At 38.5% G+C, this 26,332-nt stretch overlaps 2 protein-coding genes across 6 annotated transcripts in view; both read left to right on the top strand.

The window, feature by feature from the left end:
- Nucleotides 1–26,058, top strand: part of dnajc6 (DnaJ (Hsp40) homolog, subfamily C, member 6) — a 42,727-nt gene extending 16,669 nt beyond the window's left edge. For 4 of the 5 annotated variants that reach the window (XM_062423933.1, XM_062423931.1, XM_062423930.1 and 1 more), the window contains 16 exons: nucleotides 5,214–5,263; nucleotides 5,893–6,041; nucleotides 7,949–8,071; nucleotides 9,668–9,801; nucleotides 10,837–11,031; nucleotides 11,434–11,551; nucleotides 12,566–12,645; nucleotides 12,861–13,054; nucleotides 15,435–15,809; nucleotides 16,459–16,602; nucleotides 17,417–17,518; nucleotides 17,826–17,963; nucleotides 18,041–18,376; nucleotides 18,957–19,105; nucleotides 19,542–19,718; nucleotides 22,876–26,058. In XM_062423933.1, coding sequence (XP_062279917.1) covers nucleotides 5,214–5,263; nucleotides 5,893–6,041; nucleotides 7,949–8,071; nucleotides 9,668–9,801; nucleotides 10,837–11,031; nucleotides 11,434–11,551; nucleotides 12,566–12,645; nucleotides 12,861–13,054; nucleotides 15,435–15,809; nucleotides 16,459–16,602; nucleotides 17,417–17,518; nucleotides 17,826–17,963; nucleotides 18,041–18,376; nucleotides 18,957–19,105; nucleotides 19,542–19,718; nucleotides 22,876–22,977 — 2,566 coding nt within the window. In that variant the 3' untranslated portion in view covers nucleotides 22,978–26,058. The remainder of the gene's footprint in view (nucleotides 1–5,213; nucleotides 5,264–5,892; nucleotides 6,042–7,948; nucleotides 8,072–9,667; nucleotides 9,802–10,836; nucleotides 11,032–11,433; nucleotides 11,552–12,565; nucleotides 12,646–12,860; nucleotides 13,055–15,434; nucleotides 15,810–16,458; nucleotides 16,603–17,416; nucleotides 17,519–17,825; nucleotides 17,964–18,040; nucleotides 18,377–18,956; nucleotides 19,106–19,541; nucleotides 19,719–22,875) is intronic. The other variant, XM_062423932.1, reaches the window with a different exon arrangement.
- The window catches only part of ak4 (adenylate kinase 4), a 439,278-nt gene that overhangs the window by 24,142 nt on the left and 388,804 nt on the right, over nucleotides 1–26,332 (top strand). The window lies entirely within an intron of this gene.

The raw sequence follows: 26,332 nt of genomic DNA, 5'->3' as shown, positions 1-26,332 counted from the left end.
GTGAGCTATACCACTGACTATCTAGTATAGTTCATCTATAGAACAGCTCTAGGCATGATGTTAGAAATATATACAGTAGATGAGTGTCTTTTTATGCTCAATGGCCATCTGTGTTTCACCTGTGTTGCTCAAAGAGGACAAAACTTGGAGACAAAGCCAATCATTTATGAAAGGTATGCACTGTAAGAAATAACTGCTGGACACTGACGCTTACACAGTATAATGATGCATTCTTGAGAGGTGGCCTGGTCTCCTTCACACAGCAAAAATGGTTTGCATGGTTGTCATAATCACATCCCACACATCTGATCCCAGGCATCTGTTAAAGGAGACACGTCATGCTTTTTGTGATCTTCTGTTCCTTTTTGTCATTATGATGTTGGATATCTATGTTAAGGAGGTAAACCTGTGTAAAAACCAGAACGGCCTCTTTACGATAAATAAGGAGTTTTTTTGTAAATCATGTAACAATATCCCAGTAGATATTTTTAAGTTTGAAGGTCAGCTAGTGTTTCGGAGTGGCCTGTTTTTTATGCTAGATTCAACATATAATATCATTTATTATCTTATCATGTGTTATCGTTGTCATTTTTGTTTACCCCACTGGCAGAAATTTCTCTAGATTGCATTATGTTCTGCTTTTTTATAGAAGGGGACTTTTGCGGGAGGGGGCATTTCTAGGTTAGAAGAGTTTCTGCGGGGCACTTATACCAATTCCTTTTTATTGACTGTAACCATTGGAGCACTACAGCTGAAATTCCCTTGAACATGCTCAATATAAGGCAAAACCCCTGCAAGCACAGTTGTTAAACCAGGCCCTCTTTTGACACCCAACTGCACTCGATTGGTTCCTCTTTGCTCTGGCTCCATCTGTATTAAAAGCAAAGGGTTGTTGGTGCATTATTTAAATCGGCCTGCTTGTTTGTTTACCTGGCTGAAGAGAAATGTTGCAGAGAAACCAATCCAGTAACGGCGCTCAACAGTGTGCTTTCCTCTGTCTGTGAGAAACACAATGGCAGTGGAGTCTGGATGGCTGATCTTGTTTTTTGAAAGGCACAGTGTCCTTGGTTTGCACCCAGCCCCCCCCCCCACCCCCCGCCCCACCCCACACCAGCCTCCCCTCCACTCCCCCCGACAGACACACATTAATCTCTTTCTCCTTTCCGCCTTGTCTTTCTCCCTTTTATTGGTTTTCACCCACCCGCTCTCACTTATTTTCATTTTCGTTTTCTCATTTGTACCCATCTCATTTACACTAAACTCTGCTGACATCTCTCTGTCTCTCTCCTTTTTTCTTGACATTTCCTCTCTTTTTCAACATGAAGTAATTTCCTCTTGAATTAGGAAGATTAAGACTAAACAATTTGAGAGAATTGTGATGAAATGAATCATTTAGAAACATCTAGTGAGTGTGTTTAGTTTTGGCAGCATGTTGTGTGAGAGTGAAAGAAGCTATGTCAGGCCACTGGGTCTGAGGGCTAAAGTGCAAACATTACTGTATATGGTGAATGGCCTTCTGTTCCCACCTATTGGTTGTCAGCCTCAACTTTAAACTGTCCATAATGAAGCAGACATGCTGTAAAACTATTTGCTAAAAAGAGAAAAGGCTGTAAAATCGAGAATTTTGGGGAGGAGCAAAAAGGAGGGAAAGTATAAAACCCAAATGGGTTATCCATTGGGATCTAACCCACTTACACTGTGTTTGTTTGACTGTGTGCGTGTGTAGTCACAAGAGACTCAGTAAGAGCACCCCTGGACTAATGTAATCTGGCCTAAAATTGTTTCCATGCTACTGATCTTTACTTCCTGGTTGGAAACCTAATCATTAGGGGCTGTGGTGCTGGTGCTGCATGTGAGTATCTGCAAGTGTGTATGTGTTTTTGTTGTCACTCCTCTGCCGTCACTGTGTGTAGGCGCACAGTTATGCAGAGAAACAAACACATTTCCAGTAAGATTAAGGACAGCTGTTGGCCTTTGAGGCTTTTTGCTGGAGGCAACAGTGAAAACTGTGAAAACAGTATTGGACAACAAATTCAATGATAGTGATTATGAATCCGAAAAAAGGCAAGATACCATGGACAAGAGTGTACCAAAGGTGTTGTAAAAACCAGTAAGTACAGTAACAAGAAAACTGGATTCACAAAAGTTATTACAGAGTACTACTGTAGTAAAGGTCAACATTAAGTCCCCATAGCATTGAGTAAACAGTAACATTAGTTGTATACATGAGCCTCAAGCAGCTAGTATAACATAATTAGCTTGGTTAGCGGTAAACTAGAAACATACATCATACAAATGATCTCTTGCAGTTTACACTCATTCACTTTCTGTAATTTCTTCTGCGTAGTCAATTAACACAGATTTATCCAAACAGCAACATAGGAAAAGGTTTAATTATGTCAAAATGTTTGCTGACACACACACACACACACACACACACACACACACACACACACACACACACACACACACACACACACACACACACACACACACACACACACACACACACAAACACACACACACACACACACACACACAGTTTTGTTTTTCATTACTTTGCTCAATCAAATGGTATGTCAGGTTGTAGTGCTGAGTGTTCTACATTCAAGCATATGTTTGTTTTTAGTTTTTTTTAATCATCTGTATACTTTATTAATGAATGAAATATTGATCCAGAAAATGTGATTCAAACTTGAGCCAAAATATCTGATGACTTTTCAAGTAACATAATTTGTAGTAAATCATTTATACACATTAATAGAGATTGACTAAGTAAGCCACAATTTAGGAATCTTCCATTAAATGATGAAGTGGAACAAAGAATAAAAATGTAAGTACAAGAAACATCACAAGAGGATCACTGCTCACTTGTTTGCATATTAGGCTTTAAAATTAGATATAAATTGGAATAAAACTAAGAGAGACATCCAATAGACAACAAGGCTATTATTAAATTCTACAATTAACATTTAGTCGAAATACCACTGTATATCAATCATGTTAAAGGTGAACATTTACTGGCAAATATCCAAAAAAATGAAGAAAAGATATCATGTCAGATATGGCCTTTTTTCTGGTTCTCCTTCTCCTCATTTCAGTTTATGTAGCAGTATCCCTAGCAGTGCTCTTTAATTGGTAGCCACTTTGTCCTCATGAGATCTAGAAAAGCTTGTTTGCACACTCAATGTCTATTGGCCATGACCATTTAAATCTGACCCCTGACCTGCTTCTGTTCTCTAATTGTGTACAGGCTATTTCAGGAGAGAAGCAGGTAAAGCCAGAGATTTAGTACTACACATTACCAATATCCTGTAGAAATATCACCTCTTGACGTTATGAAAAGTTAGACATAAAAGCAGACTTTATGTTCTTCAAGCATTCATAATTTTCCTGCAAGGCAATAAACAATTTGCACTCTAGCAACATCACATTTAAGTCAAGGAAAAACATGTGTTTGGTAGGTTTTAAAAGAGTGTAGTTACTTGATTTGTCTTATAAACACCCTTTTTGTCACTGTTTTGAACCTTCAGTCTGCATTTCACTCGGGGATAAACACAGAATTGGATCAAAATAGAACTGTGGTCTAAGTACTTCATTATGGAGGGCTTACAGACACGACAGCAGTCTCCTCCCACCTTTCACTCTGATGGATTTAAGCAGGGTTGTTTGCTTCCAGGATACTCCACACAGCACTGAAATACTATAAAACAGTATAAATTAAGTATAAATAGTTATTTGGGAATAACTCCCCTTAAAAAGTCTTACATTTTGTTTACAAAGGCCTTCAATCTTTTTTCTTTCCTGTAGTAGACAGTAACATTAGTTATGCCTTTTTTTGTGTGTCAATGCATATATAAATTGCAAGTGATACTTCCTTATGAAATAAATCATTTTTTTCTAGTGTTTCAGTCATGTTAACTCAATTATCTTGCAATTATTATTGACAGTACTGACATAAATGTGATATAAATATCAATTATTTTAATCTAAATTATTGTAGGCTTTAAAGTCTCTTCTGGTTTTCCATTATTATTGATGGTATGCCAGTGAAATAGGTGTTAAATTGCATTTTATTTGGTATTTAAAAAAAGGTCTTAAAAAGTCATAAATGTACTTTGGTGAACTCTACAGAAACCCTGGTAAGAGGAGGCACAAGATCCCCCAAAATTGTACATACAGTAAATGTAAAGAAAACCCCAAGAGGCCCTGCTCTCAGGCCGCAGCAGGCTAGTTGAGTAGCACTACATTACATAACCAGGTCTAGATTGATCAGGGCCATATGGCACTCCTCCATGACCACACAGAGATGACTGGCCCAGATCAGCCTGGCTCTGGGGATTTTCACAGTCGGCAACAAGTCGACTCAGTTTGATACACATTAGCCTGCTAATGAGTTTTGCATGAGGATTGCAGTACTGCAGTACAAAATATATTAAACTACAGTCTGTGACAAACCGTTTGTTTCTTCTGGATAGAAAACATTTTTTCAAGTTACCGAAAATCAACTCCTCAATGATAAGAAACAACATAATTTTTATGAAAGAGTGGTTGAATAAAACTGATCCTATTCCTCCTCAACCTGCACCTGTTTCGTAATGTTTTATCAGCATTGTTTGACATCAATTTCATGATGCAGAAGTAGTGAACTGCTTGCATGCGTGTGTGCCTCAGCTGCTAACCAAATTTAAAATAAATCTCCATATGGAATAGCTAAATATGATAATGAAAGGCAATGCTGCTCAAATGAAGAATACACATATGGTATTCCTTTGATCCCTGGCAGTTCAGCCTAGACAACTTTCCCACAGCCAGACACATGGAAGCTTCTTCTGTGAAGCCTGTTGAGTCCAATTATAGCAAAAGGTAGATCAACCTTTTGGATCCTGGGCATTCACATATTAATCCTCTTTTACTGATTTGATATTTTTCAAGGAAAAGGCATCATTTGATCCCATCGACCACATGCTTTAAATGTCTGAAAACAGTCAACATACATGTCTGCTGTATATGATACTCTGTCTTGCAGGGTGAGTTTGCTAAATTTCAAATACTGTCCAAATTTCAGTGGTTTCCCTCACATCCTCACCACTTGTAATAATGCTGATGGTGTAGGTCATGGCGTTGGCTGCAGTCTTTTTCTATTGCTCTTCCTTTGCTAAGTGCTATGAGAATTGCATGAAAAGAAAAAACGGTTTCTTTCTTTGTTACAGGTACACTAAAGGGGAGCTGGACATTGCCTACATCACATCACGGATTATAGGTAAATAAATGCAGTTGTAGCTCATGCGACTCTGTGTAACAATACCACCAGAAGAATTAAATCTGGGTAAGAACACATCATTAAAATAAAAATCCCATTGTGGTAAACTTGTAGTCGTAATTTGAAGTAAGCTTTGTAGATGTTGGAAAGTGCGTAGTATTTGCATAGTATAATAAAATAGGAGGTGATATATTATTCTAATATGTAACTGACTGTAATAAAATGGACACACATAAACACAGTAACAGACACCTGCACCCTCAGCGTTCCCTCTGTCCTCCTCTCTCATTCTCACATTGCTTCCAGCTCATGCACACACAGCTTTCATGCTCATGAATGTGAAGCAGCAGTCTGCCCTTTAGAGGACATAGTCAGCTGAACATTTGTCACCTGAGGGCTTCTATCCCATCACGCATTGTATGCAACCGCAGATAGTCATGCTTGAATGTGGACCTACTATCCTTATTTCAAATGTCAGTTCATTTTTTGCAGAATAATAGTAGAGAAAAGGATAAAGAGTGTAAGCCTGTTAATATACATCGTGCATGTGAACATCTATAGCGGCAGTGCATGGAAGTGTTCCCAACATCTCATCCAGCAGCTGAATTATGGGTTTTTATTTTTTTCAGTGATGACATACCCAGCAGAGTCAGTGCAGATTGGCTACCAGAACCACGTAGAGGACATCCGATCGTTCCTTGATAGCCGCCATGCCGACCACTACACTGTCTTCAACTTATCACAGCGCAACTACCGCGGCGCCAAATTCTCCAACAGGGTGAGCGTTATACTGAATCATGAAACCATTATAGATTTACTAGTTTGTACCTACTTGTTAGTGGTTGCAATACCATTGTCACTCCCTTGATTATTACAACACTAGAGAGATACGAGGGCTTATTTACTGTTAACTGACTATTTGTGGCCTGTCTATTCAATTAGGGACTGTCATGATATTTGGCTCATAAAGCATCCAGAGTGAAGCCCTTAATTAGATTTCCTCAAACAGCTAGGATTGCTCACCCGTCCTTTGTAATTAAAGTTACAATAAGTAGTTTTTTGTCCATTCAAGGACAAAAAGACAGCAAAACAAACTCACATCAACATCAGAGCCCTGATATGCTATAAGCTTATTAAGCTGTGGCATGTGTCCAGTGACTCTTTTTGTTAACTGCCTGGCTCAGTCTACCAACTCCTGAGAGAAATCTAACATTCTTTAAAGTGTCTATAATCACAAATTTATATTAACAATGGCTGGCTCCAATGACTTTTTTTTATATGTGAAAGAGGTCTGTTGTTGCTAAAAGGAGAGTGAATAGTGGCCTTACATTCACCAAATGGACAGTAACATGACTCCAAATGTATTCTATTGTAGCTCTGTATCTGATGGATTTGTAGATAAGTAACTGTCTGCTCAGAAGGTTGCCATGTCAGCTTGAAAGGTGATAATGTCAGTGTTGTGTTCACAGCCTATTTCTGCTGCCCCCAAAGGGCCAAAAAAAATCTGTCGATGCAGATTTAATGTCTGTGTCTGATCTTCAGTATCAACTGTCTTTACTGACTGCTTGTTTACCTTTACCTACAGTTACATATAGTGTTTTGACTCATAACTCTTGAATGTTGTTTCTCAGTGGGATCAGCAGTGGGATTAGCAAACCCTTCACATTACAGAGAGTATTTTTTAAAATATATATATAAAAAAAGTTTGAATAACTTAATCACCATCTAAGACTGAATGTAACACAGCTCCTACTCTGATGTTTAGCCAAATAATCCCATATATTACTAAATTAATGCTTCAAACAAACACTGAACATCATCCCCAGCTCAAAAAAACTTTTTCCTCTTCACTTTTGTTGTGGATGAACTGGCAGCTTGGAATTTTGGCGCTCTATTGTGTGCAATAAAAAATTCAGGGAGTGTAAATCGGAGCTGATTTTAATAACAGTGTTTTTAAACCGTTGCTGTACTGTTGCACCTTAAAGTCATACATTTGAATATTTTTACATAATAAATGTAATTTTTTGCTATATACAACATACAGTATATCTTGTACATACATCACAGCAATAAGCCCTTGTGTCAAAATGTGGCTTGAAATAAACTAAAGAAATAAAACATACATTTTACTAATAAATGTAGCAGCCTCATCCAAAGATTGAATTTGAATGCTGTTGAATGCTTATTCAGTTTTTATGGTTATTATAATTGTCCTCAGCTTGAGTTCTTGGCTCATGCCATTCAGCTCTTTTGCACAGCTGGATTTGGATTCAAGTGAAGGCACAAGTGGGATCTGTATAAAAGACTGCCATCCTCCGGCAAATACATTCAAGGAAGCTGAGAAGTCAAGCTGAGGAGTTAACATGGCCAAGATGGCCCCCTGTCTGCTTCGGGAAGTTGGTGTATCTCTAGCAGATGAGTCATCATGGCAACTGGTGTGTTGTGTTGCTCTGCTGCTGCTGCTGCTGCAGTGCTGTTGCTAACTTCCACCTCTCCTTTTTCCTCCCCTCTTACTTTAATTTCTTTTTTGTTTGGTTTTTCAACTCTTCCTCTTTTCCTGTATTTTTCTTTTCCTCTCTGCCTCTTTTCTGACCTTTCTCTCTGGCTATATTTGTTTCTCTGTCTCTCCCTGCTTTTCCCTCATTCTTTTTCCTTCTGTTATTTCCTGCACCAACTCTTTTTCAGGTTTCAGAGTGTAACTGGCCCTCTCGCCAGGCTCCCGGCCTCCACAACCTGTTTGCTGTGTGCAAGAACATGCACAATTGGCTCAAACAGAATCCCAAGAATGTGTGTGTCATCACCTGCTCGGTAAGACGACACTCCCATATCCTCATCATATTTACAACCATCCTTCACTTAGTTGTCATTGATTGTCTGGATTCTGGTCGATACAAGTGCTGCCAAGTTTTTGCAAATAATTTGATCTTATAGGCCACTAATAAATTATCCTCACTTTTATACAGATGTCATCGAACGTTGCCGTGTTTCCCCAAGTTAATCATAAAATGCAATTACATGGACAGGCACTATTGATGAGTAGGGACATGTTTTTATTATCTCATGATCCAAGCTCTCAGCTATGCTGCTATAACTGGAGGACTAACTGAAATATATTCTTATCCCTCAAATCAAATTTTCAGCTTGACTTTTGCATCAAATGAAGTATTTTAACTACCTGTTACCTTGTACCTGCTACCTGTTACTAACCTGTTCTGAAAAACAGGTTTTGATTGTATGAAATAGGGATATTATATTTTGACAGTTTAAAAAAATAGTCGCACCATAAACAAAAGTCAAAAAAAGACTACCGTATCAGAAAGACCTGGATTCACTTCTGGCCCCTTTCCTATTTCTTTACTCTTCCTCTTAGGGTTGCCAGACCTGGATGCTGGAGTCTTCCCTGTTTCCAAATGCTGTAAAACACAACATGGAGCTAGCCTAACTGCTCTTATTGTTTCTAGTTTCTATCAGTCCTGTCAGTTTCTCCACGTCTGTTGTTGCTTAGCAGTTGGCTTTTGTATTGAAAAGATGAAAGAAGTGAATTCCCCTGATAAAGTAGAAGAGAGGAGCATTGTATTCTTGGGTGTTGAATTTCAACTTCAGTTTAACTGTGACAAGTTTACAGTTAAAAAGTAGATAAAACAGTCTCCTCCCATCCAAAATACAGATACTTTGCCTGACAGAGATAAGTTTGGAAAACTCTGTAAAGTTTCCTCAGCAAACATTTGCACTTTTAGTACACCTAAAATAAAGCATATGCTTGTATAATGATGTCAGTGATGTACATATTTTAAGCACAGCTAAAACGCTTTCCAATGCAAATGTTTTGCAATACAAACACTAGTGCAATTCAGAGAAACCCGCCTTACCATCTGTTCTAATTCAGTGACAGCAATACTGTATACTGGCATCTAGTGAAGCGTGTTATTGCCAAGTCCCTGTGGTTTGGCTGTGGCTTGGCAAACTGCTCCATCTTGCATAATCTCCACCAAACGGTTCCTTTCTAAAAACTGTGTTTTCTCTGCTTCAGATCACAAGAATGTTGTCTCCTTTTAACCTTAAATGAACTCAGAGTATATTTATAAGGGTGAATAGTTACAGTAAACAGTACACTAAGACTATTTACATTTATTAGTTGCTTATTTATGCTTATGAGATATCCAGAATGCCTTTTAAGTTTTATATTGTATAAACTTATCAAAGTTATCAAAAGCTTAGGTAGCTTTTGATAACTTTTGCAGAGTTGCAGTTACAGTGTGGTGTTACAGTAAGCATTCAGAAAGTTTGACTCACTATATTTGATAGCTTCACACTTTTTGCATTGCTGTAGTGAATGGGAGACAGGACCAACATGTGTGTAAATATAGAAAGAAAATAAGTGTCTGCCTTGTTGTGTACCTTTAGGATGGTCGTGCTCCTTCGGGTGTTTTGGTTTGTGCCATGTTCTGCTTCTGCCACCTCTTCAACAACCCAGTTCCTGCTATGCAGCTGCTCAGCGCCAAGAGACCAGGTTCTGGCCTCTGGCCCTCACATCACAGGTTTGCATCCTTCAACATATGTTAATGCATGTGGGTATGTGAAAGAGAAGAAGGGAAGTGAGAGAGAAAGACAGGAAGAACCCGAAACTCACATTGTAGATGCAAAGGCATTCAACACTTAAACTTTTTCAATTTCACTTCAAACCACTTATTAGCACCTCTTACACACCTTCCTCTTTCCTGTTTCCTCTGCTGGTAAATCACATTTTCTACTCTCTAGTTAAGTGAGTTGTCAGTGAGTTGAGAATAAAGTAGAATGTATGGTTGATAGGAAAGATGAAGAGACCCACAAAATAAGAATGGTCATGGTCATGGTCAATGTTACTAGTCAATGGTTTATGTGTGTGTGGTAAGTGTAAGAATGAAAGATGTTGCAGTGAAACATATCTGCTGTATCTAATAAACTGACTGTAAGTGTTTACAGCTTTTTTTCTTATTCTGTTTTACTTTTTACTTGTTATTGAGACTAGATGTGTATTGGCCTTGAAAGATACATTGATTTGATGAAGTTGGACACATTCACCTTAAGAGTAGGTTTCACCATCATCCAATCTCTGTCCTCCTGTCTCCCTTTTTAGAATGCAATACATTTGTCTTCTGTATAGCATCTTTTCAGACCATTTGCTGTTATTGGTGACAGGCTACTAAAGAAAAGTACAAAAAAAATTAAAAGTATCCAAACAGTGTAGCCAACAGCCCAGTCACCACAGCCTAAGAATGTATCTTTGGCAGCAGAGCCGGCACATCCTTTGCCAGCTAGTAGCACCCTAACTACATTCTCATGCAAGATTTTTTATCATGAGACAAGTCATGAGTGCAAGTTGAGTCAGAGCTATGGAAATGGCTGCACTTAACATAATTCTGGACTTGAAGTACTCACACTCTTTAAATTAATCATCCTCTGCTTAACAGTGAGTTTCACTTTTATAGCGACTGATACTGTGGAGAGTTCAATAATAAACTAATGTACAGTATAACCAAAAAAAAGAAAAGAAACTATGGCAAGTATGATAATCATTCCTTGTCCTTGTGCAGGTACATAGGCTATGTGTGTAGCATGGTATCAGAGAAGCCCAGTCTACCCCACTCCAAGCCCTTGATGATCAAGGCCCTCACTATGAGTCCGGTTCCCTTCTTCAACAAGCAGCGTAGCGGCTGTCGGCCCTTCTGCGACGTCCTCATCGGAGAGACCAAGATCTTCACCACTTCACAGGAGTATGAGAGGATGAGGTAGGGCTGGACACTGATGCTCAAAGCTGAAAATGTTTGTTATTTTGTCTCAGCCATGTAAATCACATGGCTGAGACAAAGTGACAAACATTTTCATAACAACTAAATTAACGGATTATGTGACATCACAGATAGCTATTAAAAATGAGTAAAAGCATCACAATGCAGCTCTTCTGTATTGGAATTACACAGCTGTATTTGAAATGTGTAATCCTCAAATAGGAAGCAGATTTTATGCAGTGTAAAATATAGTCAGAGTTATAAACACATGCTTTTTTCCTCCTTATTTTCTACTCCCTTTTCTCTGCAACTCATCTCTTCATTTGCTGTCTCATTTAATCTTCTCTGCCTTTAAACTCTCCATGTTTCTCCCTTCTGCTTATGTTATCTCTGTATACCCAGAGAGCACAGGGTTCAAGAGGGGAAGGTAGTTTTCCCTCTGGGTGTAAGCGTTCAAGGTGATGTTGTAGTTTCTGTCTACCACATGAGGTCAACCATTGGAGGACGTCTGCAGGCAAAGGTACACTTTATTTACATTGCTATGATGAAAAGACAGAATCAGTTTATAGTCTATGTACCGGACAAAGAAAAGTCATTAACTGTAATCAATCCTGCTATGGCACAATGACAATGCTGGCATGATGTATTTGATCCAAGATCATATTGATGTGATCATGTCACCAGTCATCAATCATTATCAGGATATGGCTGAAATGTAATTGCATATCTGTACATGTTGAGGCTCAGTCTTACATGAACACAGCCCACAAAGTGTGTGGAGGAAAGAAACTGCAAGAAATGGCATCATGAAGACATATATTTAATTCCCATATGTGCTTAGTTTATGAAAATGTGAATGTTTCCTGCAGCACAGAGAGAAACAGTATATATTGTTGATACACAGTTGACTCTAAAATGAAAATTCCATGTCTTTTATTTCTTTTTTGGTATTTTTTTAACAACCTGGGTGTAGTTTTGGCCATAATTTGTTCTGGTTATATTATTCTACTTCTAATTGAAATATGTTGCCCAGATATTCGTTTAATAGAGTATGCACTCCAAAATTTCAATAATAATTTTAATTGCATTGTAAAAAATACATGAGCACACTACTACACGTTGCACAGTTGGTCAAAATTTAATTAGGACAAAAAATGGTATCATAAGAATTATGGCAAAATAGATGCATGTTGCAGAAATATTGACTCTACATGAACGTATCTTTAATATTACTTAGATACACGTATTGTTAATAGCAAGTTATTACCTGTTTATTACTTTGTAATTACCAGGATACTCCTTATTATGACCTTCATATTATCAGAATATTATTTCTCTGTTACCTTGTCATTACCGAGCTGGAACAGAAAGTTTTGGCACAAAAACACATCATTTCTGTTTGAGTAATGATTCTGTGAACATTGTGCTCACAGTGAAATTAAATTAATCCAGTGAGAGACTACAGTAGATTTGGCAATTGATGCAATTTTGTACACAATCATGGTCTAAATAAATTTGTCCCGACTCTTGTTAGGTGTCCAACACCCAGATCTTCCAGATCCAGTTCCACACTGGCTTCATTGCTCCTGGAACCACCATGTTAAAGTTTAACAAGTAAGAACTTTCTGTCTTTTAATCATTAGTACAGAACGAAAAGAAACCTTGTTGAACCCTTTACAGTTAGTTTATCTTAAAACTGTCTCCAATAACTTAATATATGGTTAGTGCAAGTAGCTGGTTGAAAGACTGAATCATCATATTCTCCCTCTCTGACTCTCACTATCACACTCTTACATCATCTTCCTCATACACATTATTTCTCCTCACAGACCAGAGCTGGATGCATGCGACTCTCCCGAGAAGTATCCCCAGCTCTTCCATGTGATTTTTGACGTGGAGGTCGAGGGGGTGGACAAGCAGAAAGACCTGACGCCACCGTGGGAGCAGTTCCCCTGTAAAGACCTCAACCCCACTGTGCTTTTCTCCTGCCACCAGGAACATCAGGACGCGCTCGCTATTGCTGGTACTGTGGGATTGACGGGAACACTGGGGACAAACATTGGCACTGTTGTACATGTAAGCCATACTTGATTTGGAAGGCTCTATAAGGACATCTGTGAGGACTTCAGATTACCACAGTATTGGCTTAACTGTCATTAATTTATCTAACAGTTTTGTGAAAAAAGCAAGCCAAAATCCTGCCATACTTCAGGATAGATCGTGTTAATCTCTTTGGTCCCTGGTATTTTCTCTCACAGAGGGTTTCTTTGGATGAGTCTTGCTGAAAAGCTCAAACATGATGGGTATCCACCATACTGGCTAGTAAAACATTTGTTTTTGTTGGTATAATGTTTCCATCTTAAATGTCATGAATGAATTCAAAATGATACATATCTTTTTGTTTACATTCTCCTGACTATATCTACTCCATGGCAGCTAACCATTTACCCTTACTTAAAACTATTCATAATCCTAAATTTACCCTAAACCCAAGCCCTAACCCTACACTAACCTAAGGTTTATTCACTCGCAAAACAGATATCGTTGTAGGCCAAAACTCATAGTGGTTCTCACAAATGTAGCAAAACAAGGACTTCCAAAAGCAAATAAACAAAAAGAAAATAATAATCAAATCAAGCCATGCAACACTTCTTCTATCTGATGTAGGCCACAACATTGTTTCCGTAGGCTGGATCCTTTTCTTGTTTTAATGACATGGAAGTTTTCTTGTTATAGCAATTAACCAACTTATCATGTTATAATGAGAAAAGTTTGATTTAATAAGATATGTTCATGATTGTGAAATGATGAGAGTTTTGCAAAAGAACACTCATTCCCCTCCCACCACCCTAGAACCCCAACAAATCACACACTTTTTAAGCGCAGTTAACACTTGGGAGATGTTTTTAATTTTTGTGTATTTTTTTTTAATTTTTATGTTAAAGTCTGTTTTCATATGCCTGACATTTTAATTACCCCTTGGGAACAAATAAATATTATTGAGTGTAATTGATTTGAAACAAGATAAAGTGGTATGTTATTACAAGAAAGGTTTCTTGTTAAAATGAAATCCTTTAGTATCCAGTCATACTGAGAAAGGTTTCTCATTAGGCCTTTAACATGAAACAGTCGTGTTCGTGTATAGCGTTAAACATGAAGTTTGTCCTTATGACAAGAAAAAGCAATTTTTTGTCATAAACACACAATGCAATTATGCTCATACGCTGACATACTCTCATTTTTCTATACACAGATTAGATGGTTCGCACTTGCTATAGATCATTCAAAAGCTAACTATTGTAGTATACCTGTTGAAGCTAATGTGCAAAAACACATTCACAGACATTTACATGCAAACTCACAAACAAACTAATGAACTCACTTTTATTTTTGTTCCTACAAGATGAGATGGAGGGCTTGGATCTGGAGGGTAAGACAGTAGAGGAGAGCACAGACCTGTTAGATAAACTGTACAGTTCAGTGATGTTAGTTAAGCAGGGCTTGGTTCAGTGCACCTTCAATTCAATCATACAAATGTGTATGAGTAGTATTTTTTTTTTATTTTTATTTTTAATATTGACCTTATTGACAAACAAATCTTTTATTAGAAAATTACTTGGCTATTACCTTTAACAATCTGTACTGATTGAATTGAAATCAATCCCGTCCTTGCTATGTAGTGATATATCATTTTGGTAGAAATGTTTACTGTTGATGCCTCTGGCATTACCAACCCAATGGGAACCTGAATAAATGACTATAGTGAGAAATTCCTAACTTGTCACATATATATTTTTCTCTCTCTATACATGGAAAAAATGTTCCTTAAAAATATATTTGTAGATATGAGGAACAGTGGGGAGAAACACAGTATCCCAGTGATGATTACAAATGGATGTACTATAAGGGGGGAAACAGTGCAGCCTTAAGTGGTACAAATAAAAATGCTCTACCAAAGTGAAATATTGCTCCTGATTAATACTAGCTAAGTACAAAGTTTATAGTCTACTTTAAAAGTGTACAGTATATTTAATGATTAGATTGATTGTGCTTTTTAGGCATTATCCTCTCTAATTAGCTAATAGCAGCTACCAGTGGCAGATAACAAAGTGTGCAACATAGTTTATTATAGCACACAGTATCAGGAGACTAGTTTATTCTTGTAGCAGAGATGACCTACGTAGTTTCCCATTACTCCCTACTTTGCTCTTGTCCCTTTTTCTCTTAACCTACTCTGTGTTTCTGTCTACTTTGCCCCAATTCATTTCCTGTCAGCTTCTTATCCAATTGTTACTTTCTCCACTTTACATGCCACTTTCTCATTTTCTAATACACTGCATTTCTTACTTTGTTTATTTATTTCTCTACCTCTTTCCTTCTGTCTCTGTCTCATCCTCCTACAGAGCCAACCAGGCCCCACGGAGGCCCAGATGGTAGGGCCCATGGTGAAGAAAGTGAGCCCTCAGATGATGAGATGCTGTCTCTATCCAGCCAGCGAAGCAGCACCAGTACAGCCCCCCAGAAACCCGACCCCCCTGCTCCAACACATGCTGCCCAAGCACCCGCTGAGGAAGTGGATCTTCTTGGACTTGATGGAGGGATCAGCACTCCATGTCCCTCATCTCAGCCTCTGAGTACTGCAGCTCCAACTACTGACCTCCTTGGGGACTTGTTTGGGGGTCCTCCCCAGCCAACCAGTGGGGCTTCATCCACCCAGTCCACACCACACAAAGTAGCCCCCAGCACCGCCTCACCATGTCCCTCTCCTGCCCGACCAGGTGAGATAAGTTTGTAAGTCAATTAAAACATTAAAAAAAAGGATTTTTTACAGTAAGTACACTTGGAAGGCTTGGTATGCAGTCAGGGTTTCAGTAGATTTCTAAAGCCTGATATAGTTATTGAGCATGAAAGAAAGAAGACGAAAGATTATAGGGCTTTGAAATAGTAGTATACACTTATTAAATTATTCTGGCACTTTGAACCACATTTTCCTTTTTTCATCAGGTGATAAATAAGCATTGAGTTAAGATTATTTTGTCAAATTGATATAGTTAATATTTATTAAAATATAAATATGTAAAATAATGCTGTATAATACTGCTGAATACTGTAAATAAATGAAATATGGAAAAAAAAAAATACTCATACCAGTTCTCAAATAGCTTAGGTCATGAAAATGTGTGAATTTGTCACAGGTCAGAAAAGGTTAAAAAACTTACACAGTACATTATCACATTAATCATTTTCTAGAGTGATTTTCCTACTTATAGAAAACTAGTACATATATACAGTATTATACAAAGAAACCCAATGGCACTATATATCTGTGATGCAAAAGTTGAAAAAAATATGATTTAAAAAAATGTCTTATCATCTCATTCTCTAAAATTAGACAGTAAGAGTGATGGCTATGTTTTTTTACCTCAGCGTTTGATCCCTTTGGGACGGGTCCCATGCCTAAGCCTCAGGAAATGATGGGCTCACTCCTTGGACAAGGTAACATGGGGCAATCAGACCCCTTCCTGCATGCTGCTCGCTCTCCATCACCCACCATGCAGCCTACAAGCCTGGGTAAGGCATGCTTTTGCTGCTCTGCTGCACACTGAAAAGATTTTAGTAGACTGCCCCACTTAAGGTTAAGGCATGTTATACAGCATGTGCGTGTCCTCTGCCACGCCCTAACATAAGTGTGCATTGTGATTGTCTCCATGCATTAACTCTGGTATAAACTTAGACTGCATTGTGTTTTGATAGCTTTTTTTTTTTTTACTTTTGTAGCTCTCAGATGCTGGCTTTGCAAGAGACAGCTTTTCCATATTGCTGCTGTATGTTTGGCACTGAATGAGTTTGCATGATAAGTATTTGCAGCCTGTCTCATTACTATTCCACAGTAATAGTAAAACAGCACATTCTTGATATTTCACCTTCAGCACAAGTTATTTCCCATCAACTTAAACATTTTTCAACCTGAAGTCAGACTGAAGCCAATACATGGCAAGAAATTTACATTTCTACAGAGCAGTGTGTGTATGATAATCTGTATGCATTTCAGTCAGTGTATCATGCTAATTTCATATTTCATATGATTGGCTTTTACCCAACCCAAACTCACACCATGCAATGAAAAACAGGCCTTAACCTTTCCCAAGCCTAACAGGCTTAAAATATTTGTAATAGTAGTTGCCAATCTCTAACAAGTTGTACATGACTTCTCTGGGTGCATGTTTTTAGGTATTTTTAAACATCCTCAAACCTCTAACAGCCCCCTAACAATGCCTGAGACTCAAACTTTTGATATTATTTTCTCCGCCTGTGTGGGTTCATGACGCTCAGTTCCCATTCACTGTGTGCTCCGTCTGTGACAAACCTTTATGTGCTTGAATAGGTCGGAGTTCCCCCATCCCGCCCACCGCTCCAACTGTCAACATTCAGCAACAAAATGCCAAGGGAGGCTGGGACTGGAACAAGACCGCTACCACAAACACAGGTACACCAAACCACACAGTCACACATATATAAACACAAATAGTGCTGGATATTGGTCTAATAATTTAACATATCTAAACTTGTCAGTGGTTTATCCTAAGCTGGTGGTGCTTAATGTTGAAACAGACAGAAAGATCTCTATAAGATTATAAACAGTGCTAAGTGAGGCTCAGAGTAACAGTTGGGCTCAAAAATATAAGAAAATCTATATTCTTATGTATATATCTTATTTTTTTTTTAAATATATAAATTCTCATATATAATAATAATATATATCTTCTCCTTGTTGTCTTGGTCACTTGATCTAGGAGCTGGATTCGGTATAGGCAGTCGATCAGCCACTACCAGCCCCACAAGCTCGGTCCACAGCACCCCCACCCATCAAACCAAGCCAAACACCCTGGACCCATTCGCTGACATAGGCAACCTGGGGGGAAGCTTTGGAGGTGAGTCAGTAGAAATTGTCCACTTGTGTCTTTTCACCACCATCTCTTCTGCCATTATAACTATCAATTTCTTTCAGGCGGCTCTGGCTTCTCCAGCAAGCCCACCACTCCTACAGGAACAACCCCTTCATTTCCTCCCATGGGCTCCCCATCGCGGCCTCCTCCATCTCCCCAGCACACAGGAGGATGGCAGCCCCACACGGGAGCTGGCTTCCCCTCGTGGCAGCCGGGTGCTGGAGGCGGTGGAGGATGGCAATCCCAAGGACAAGGCCCTGCCCCACAGCCAAAACCCAGCCCTAGCCACACCCCCATGCCTCACACGTCTCCCCAGAATCGACCCAACTACAACGTCAGCTTCTCTGCAATGGGAGGAGGCTCACCCAGTGCTGGAGTCAAAGCACAGAGTGCCATGGGTGAGAAAGAAACATGGAAGGACGTTTTAATGTTGTTATGATACAAATTTTGTTAATTTGTTGAATTCTTGGCAGTGTATCATATTTCATATGGATTTCTAGAATTCTTGACAATAAGACTGAGATTACACTAGCACGTTTTGTATCAACTGAGAAACAATTAATGGTATTTCACCTCTAGGTGGCACATGATACATTTAGATAGCAATAACTCAGTGGTCATGACCCTCGTGCAGTCTAAGTGCTTTCTAGTATGCTGGTTTTATATGCAGGTTTTTAAAAACTGGTTAATCACAGAATTTCAACCAGATCAGAATAAGACTGCATGATTATGATATGAAAATCAGTTTTCAAATCAATTTTAATATATTTTGAAAAATAGAGTAGAAAGGTTGTTGTAATACTTGGATGTGTTTTTAATACATAAACAATTTGATGGTGGGGCATGTTTTCATATGTAAAGGAATCCATTGATCACAGTTTTTCATAGTGCATTGCATTTAATTTTACAGGACGAGAAGTGGCTGTGAAGCTGAAAAAGTGTGTTTTCTCTCTTTCCGTTTGTATCTCTTTCTGACAGGTACTAAGCCCAAGGCCTCGGCTGCCAACTTTGATGACCTGCTCTCTGGTCAGGGCTTTTCAGGGACCAAAGAGAAGAAAGGGCCCAGGACTATAGCAGAGATGAGGAAGGAGGAGATGGCCAAAGAGATGGACCCTGAGAAAATAAAGGTAGGAGTGATGTATTACTTAGGAACATCTATGTATAAATGAGAAGGAGTAATTTGTTATTCCTTTTCTGCTTTCAATGTTTCTGTGAGAAACAAAATGAAGTCCCATGACTCTTACAGTTTGACATGACTTTCCTTTGGGTTTTTGTGTCACCTGTTTATCCAGTGTAGCGCAGAAAAAATAATTCAATTGTTCCCAAAAGTAGGATGGTGTATTCAAAAACCTTTGGCTGTTAAACCCTTTCTGTTTATTCCAGGATTAATTAAGCAACCACTGTAGTCTTGCACGACTAAACTTTTGTTCCACTAATTACTTCCGTTAAAAACATTTGATCAAAGCCAAAGTAACTCAAAGCATTTCCATTAAGAATTGTTACAGATCTGGTCATGAGTGTCTAATGGCTCCCCTTCCTTAACCAACCACGTTTGTGTCCCAGATTCTGGACTGGATCGAGGGGAAGGAGCGTAACATCCGTGCCCTGCTGTCCACTATGCATACTGTGCTGTGGGAGGGAGAGACACGCTGGAAGCCTGTGGGCATGGCTGACCTGGTTACTCCAGAACAGGTCAAGAAGGTCTACCGCAAAGCAGTCCTTGTCGTCCACCCAGATAAGGTAAGACAGTGAGAAACTTCATCTTCAGGGCCAGAGTATAAGACCTCTCTGATGTGTAACAAGTTTTTTATTTATTTAGACAGCAGTGAAGCAACAACACAACTATTGACAGCTCATTAATTGATACAGAGAATCACAGAAGCAATATTCAACCAGACATTATTTAATCATAACATAATAACTTCAAAGTTAATATGTTCACTATAAACCCTTGTCAGGGTTGTGTTTACAGCTTGTTTCTGCTGCCCCCAAGTGGCCAGAAATGAACAGTTCGCTGTAATATTAAATATAAATGACTTAACAAGCAACAGTCAACAGCTTATAAAAACATTTATTTATTACCATTTTTTATTATTTAAAACTCTAGCATATCTACTTCATCAGGACTGTGTTGGTTTGGTTTGATCAGAGTTGATTGGCAGTATCCAGGCAATACAAGTGTCAACACAGCCTTCTTTTATAATTTCAGACAAAGTAAATACTGGAAAAGGTTGTTTTAACATTAATTAAGATTGAATAGGAACTTTTTCACACATGATATAAATAAAGAAAGAAATATGATGAAAACAAGCAAAACAATCATCACCCCAACAAAGTGATACGTCAGAGATCCAAAAACAGGTTTCCACCAGTCAAATAAAGAACTACTGTCCTGGTGAACAGAGCTAGCAGTATCATGAAGGTGATGAATTATATTACCAATAGTGGCATTATAATCAGGCACAAAGGTACAACATTCAGAACCGATAACAGCACAAGTTCCTCCTTGGGCTGCTAACAGAAAATCCAATGCAGCTCTGTTTTGTAAAGCTAGTAGTCTAACAGAGCTGAGTTCACTTGACAAAAGCATTAGAGCCTTACCAGTTTCATTCGCGATAATTTCTATTGCATGAGACAGATCAGCAATTTGATCTAAAGCAGACATAACGCCATAAAAAGGGAGAAGGGGACCAAGGCTATTTTTGAAGGGTGACTGATGATGTGTCCCAAAGATATCTGAAACTCCACGTCGTCCTCGTTTAAGAAGAGATTTCTGTGGCAGAGATTTAGCGACTCTCATAGCTGGGATGATGTATGCTAAGCCACAGCGTCCTTTGTAATCCACCGGAAGATATGGGTATGCAAGGTTTCCACACACCCAGTACATTCCCATAGGAGAGGATATGGAACAGCTGGCAGTTCGGTGAGCTAGAGCACTGAGGTGAGCCTGGCCCGCTGCTTTCAGACATTGCTGGGGCGCAGAATCCAGTGTTGTAAATTCAATGTCAGTCTGTTGTGGGTCCCATTTAAAAGTACGAAGGCAGGAAGATTCTCCCACTGGTCTCTTGCCGTCATTCTCAAGGCACCAAGGGAACGGCTGAGGAATGAGCTGTATGGGGACAGGTTTTGGTGTTTCTACACATCTGTAGCAGTTTGCATGCCTTCCAATACAGTTAAGAGGTCTCATTTTGGAGATACGTGGGCAATCAGGGTGAGAATAAGACTGAGACAAGGGAATATGCAGCAGGTGGCAGGTGTCACAGTCAGAGGCAGGTAAGGCCATCAGAGGTAAGCCTTCTCCTGCGGTGTAAGGCATGAGGCCACAGACGTAACAGCTGGAATTAGGGTGTATGTGGTTGGCGACTTGCCATGCCATTGTTAGGAAAATATTGATATTATCCACTCTTACATCTGGGGCTTTCCTGGCCTGTGGAGCTCCCATGATGGACTCCACCAGGATCAGCGTCAAGAGATATCGGACAATCAGCATTCTTGAAATGGAAGTCATTGATCCACAAAATCTGGCTTATTCTTCACAGTGAGACTTTTGTGGATGCGTTTGCTTCATGTAGCAGTATTCACCAGGCTTAAGATCAACATCAGGGCTATCATCTGGAGTCCAGGAGGCAGATTTTACCTGTGAAATGCATAAAGTGAATATAGAATAGCTGCCCTGTCATAAATTAAACACAAAGCTTATGAATGGTAAGGCAACACTAGCCAATAAAACGTCCTTACTTGTGGTTTCAGTCATGAGCCTTTGTTCTCTCTGCTGTCCAGGAATTCTGGCTCCAAGACCTGCTGTGAAATAATAGCTAGTGGGCTCTTTCCCCTGTATTCATCCTCTCTTTTATCAGGACAAGCATGTAGGTGCAACCCCTAAATGTACACAGTCACAAGGATCTAGTGAGTGAATCACATGATCAATACCTGGTGACCAATCATTACAAGACGGCAGGATTTCTATCATCAAAACATGACATTCAGACTTTGAGGCAGCTGTAGGTCAGATATGATTCGGTTGCATAATCCCACAGAAGCATGAGCACAGTTAGTAATGACAAGAAAAAGTAAACTAAATGCATATAAGCACACATACTTTAAAAGGAGGAACATCTGGACACGTTTGAGTACACACATGAACACTTATAAACACACAGTGTGGATTTATATTAAGCTGATATGCAATACAGGACATGCAGACTTTGATGGTTACAAAATGGGTTTTAATCATCAGAGCACAAAGCTCCTCTTATCTTCAATCAGTTTTCATTGGTGACTTATCTCAACTAAAGACTACCGTCTCCCAAAAACATTTTTGTCTAAGAAAAACCCTATATGAATAGTAGTTTATTATTATAACTATTTTTCAATTGATTAACTTAATAAAATGTATTAGGGAAAGTGTTTAGACATTTTGGAAAGTATAGTTTTATTGCAATGCTGTGTGATTTTATGGAGTGTGAGCTCATGTTTTACACTGTTTTATGTGTTTCTCTGGTGAGTTTTTATGTTTTGTCATGTTTACATCACTTTTTTTTTCACCTACCTTTTTGTTACCCTCTCAGTTGGTTACATTGATGTTCTCAGGTGTCAGTTTGTTTACATGGTTCTTGGTTGACTGCAGTCTTGGAGTTCATAAACACTGTTTCATGTATCACTAAAAAGTGCTGCATCCCTATCTCTTTGCTCAATCTTTAAAGCACATGTCACCTTTTAGTTTTTTGGCCACAGTCCAATCAGTAATGTCAAAGCGGGTATTTTATATTCAGGTGAGTGCCTAAGGCAAAACACTTGCCTGCTATGACTGTTGGGGATATGGGCAGTAGTGCAACATGCTTGAAGCTGGTTTTCCTATGGGTTTAACCAGTTTGTGTTTTTCTCTCTTCCATCACAGGCGACAGGACAACTCTATGAACAATATGCCAAGATGATTTTCATGGAGCTAAATGACGCCTGGTCGGAATTTGATAGCCAAGGACAAAAACCCCTCTACTGAGGAGATGATAGGAAGTGATTGGAAGTGAGCGATGAAGCGATGTCCCTGCAGATTCTGTTATCTAACCTGAAATGTGTCACCACTCTGGTCAACATACTACAGCCACAACCCACAACATCTGCCTTTATACCTGTGCTTTGACCCATGCTTCTCTTCTCGACACGCAAACACAAAACATCCAGTTGGCTGCAGAACTACAGTGTCCAGACTAAACAGTGTAACTAAAGAAAAGACTCCCTGTAGCTCCAGTTTACCTACCTACTCTTTGTGGTGCAACATTGTCCTTCCTTGTCGATTGTCCATAGCCCTGAACCAACCCAAAGCAGAGTCACCGGGATGTCTGACAAAACAGAGCAAGTCTTGATTCTCAGACAGACCAAAAGAAATCAAGAGACAATAGACACACAAGATAAGATAGACAAACAAATCAGTGAGTGTAATGAACAAGCTTTTTTTTGTTTTTTTTGCAAGCTGCTCAAAAAAGTTATTCAGAGCGCTAACTAGTCTGTAAGGCACAGCAAATATTTAGCAACAATCAAGTCATTTTCAACACATTCTCTTCAGGAAGTAGATTTTACTATGTAATGCATGTGAAAATTGAAAATGTTGTGATATCTAATCCAGTTTTTAAATGGAAGTACAAAAAAAGCAACTGCATCATACATTTTTCTTTTTTTTCACTGATTGAAGTGAAATTGAACTTACGCCAAACCTGTTTTTCTTCACAAATTGGCTATTTGGAAATACAAATTAGCAATTATCTGTCTAATTTAGAAAGTTTTATGAAAGTGCAAAAGGATGAAAGCAAAGAACGTTTGCTGCTTTTGAGACTAATGCTGACTAAAGGTTTGCTTCAATCTCCACTAGCCTTAAAATTTAGTTTGCTTGAGATAATTGAAAATGAAAAAAACTAATTAAGATGTTTAAAAATGTGGGTCTCTACAATAAAAACACGTTAGAAGGCTGCTAAAATTTACACTCCTGACTTAGTATTAATATGGTGGACGAAACATAGTGGTGATATCATTGGTACGTCTGATCTAATCGAGCCATGTTTTTCTGTGTTTGCTGCAAACTGGACATTGAATATTTTAGGATTAGCACATGTACAGATCCATACGTGAAGCACCTTGAGGCCTCATGCATTCTCGCTCATACAGTAATTTTTGCATGATAGCAACCGGGGAGCTCAGTGAAAGCACAAACTGACTACTTTAATCTGTGCAGCTTTGAAGGAAAGCCATTGTTATTTATTTATTCATTCATTTTTCTTCATGTTCATTTTTGATTTGTGTATCAGGGCTGCTCCATTTGGGTTCAAACTAAATGCACATGTCCTTATCTTGTGTTTTTAAAGCTGAATATTTTTGGACCATTTTCTTTCATTCACCAACTGACTGACTGACAAACTAGCAAGGGGAGAACCTTGTCAGACCATATCACAGTTTTTGTCAGTATAGCATTTTATAGACGTCTCTATTGTTTTCCAAACTACAGCAATCACATAACTGTGCTCAAACATCAGTCCCACAAACTCCATACAATGCAATAAGAGTCATGACTTGATGGATGATTTTGTCATAAAACGGCCTGTAAATCATGTCAAACTGATGAGTGAATTAATATGCTGTACTGTATCTTATATCTTCATATTTTAAATTCCTAATTTCACTAAGATTCTACATATCTGCTCTCACTATCACAGTTTTATCAAAACACTGATTAATTTGCAGCAGCTGCAATATGTTTTTTTTTCTTTGATTACTTGATGTCATTTGTTTACCTTTGTGAGACATTTCTGTCACAGCACTGACACTTTTATTTATAATAATCATGCAGCTTTTTTCTGGACAGTTAATACAGGTACTATATCATATCAAATGTGAGGTACAGCACATGTGGCTCAATGTGTCAACCTTTTGTCAGGAGGTGTACATGTTGCAGGTGCTGTTTCGAATAGTTTGAATCCAGAACAGATGTGAACTTCTCTGAATCTCTCCTCATATAATTTCATTAACATACTGACTGATGTGATTGTTCCTCTGTATATTGGTCTCTCCCATGCCTTTGGTACGTGTTTTAGGGATATTATCTCCTTGTGTAAAAGTTTTTTAAAACCCTGGGATGAAGCCCATGGGCCAATGACAGAAATATATAAGAAAACAGTAAATATATATGACTTAATATTATCATGAAGGAAATGAAGCAATTCTCAATTTTTGAAAACATAATTTTGTGGTTTGAGGTTCTCAAAAAATACTAATATAATTGTGACTCTATACCATCAACATCTTTCAACTTTGTTTATACAAACGTTCTACTGTAAAATCCACTTAAATAACACACAATAAAATGTGTCTTGAATAATTTTTAACGCACAAATTGAGCAAAATATTTGCCTTCATGTTTAAGTTCTTAACATCATTACTGTTTTCATGCTTTCTGTGTGTTTTGGAGATTGAGTTGATGGATAAGATATCTAACCATCATAATGTCCCTCTGTTGGAATTCATTTTTATCCATTATTCTTACTTTGCTCATCTACACTTAGGATGTTGAGTGAATACTGACCAGTGTAAAAAGAGTCTGACTGCTGTTTCTTAAACCGGTTTGGGACCCAAAATGGATCAGGGGACTCAAATATGGTGCTCACCATATCACTGGAGAGAGATTATGAAATGGGTCCTTGAAAAAGACTGAGTAGAACATGTTGAAGAACTCCTACCAGACACAGAAAGTGTGTAGTATGTGCTTCTGTGCTCTATTTACACCGAGGACCTACATGTGAAATAACCCTCATAAGCTCCCTCGCTGACTGAATTCTCTATCTGCAATCTTACAGCTATGTTAAAAGCTAACCTCTATATTGTAGTCAATGGATGTGTGTTGTTTGAAGTTGTGGTATGTATGGAAATGATCTGATTTGGATACAGACTACTGTACGTTATGTGTTTGCCTGTCTGCTGTTAAAGTATTACTAAAATGTGTAAAATTATGTTCATGTGTTCCTTTTCAGTTCTGTTTACTGTTACAGGATGTACATAATGATCAAGTGCAGTGCACAGAAATAAATAGTAAACAGAAAACAGATGTTGTTGCCTCTGAGTATGCTTTGCTTCTCTAATTGTACTGGGGGAAAAACGTTTTTTTGACCCTGTGTGTCTTATCCATTAAATTTGGCACAGATAGTGTTTCTCCTTCCGATCACTAGAGGGTAGCAGTGTACAACTCACTCTTGGAATGTTTTAAATGACTCATGCTGTGTGCTCTCAGGTAAATTAGATGAAGATGAAGTTACTGCTTATTTTTCTCTTCTTTCAATCGACAGCTAACAATGTCATCAATCAGTAGAAAA

The sequence above is a fragment of the Scomber scombrus genome, chromosome 8, assembly GCF_963691925.1.
Source record: "Scomber scombrus chromosome 8, fScoSco1.1, whole genome shotgun sequence".
Classification (NCBI taxonomy): Eukaryota; Metazoa; Chordata; class Actinopteri; order Scombriformes; family Scombridae; genus Scomber; species Scomber scombrus.
The sequence above is the reverse complement of the archived record's forward strand: the minus strand, read 5'-3'. Positions and strand labels throughout refer to the sequence as shown.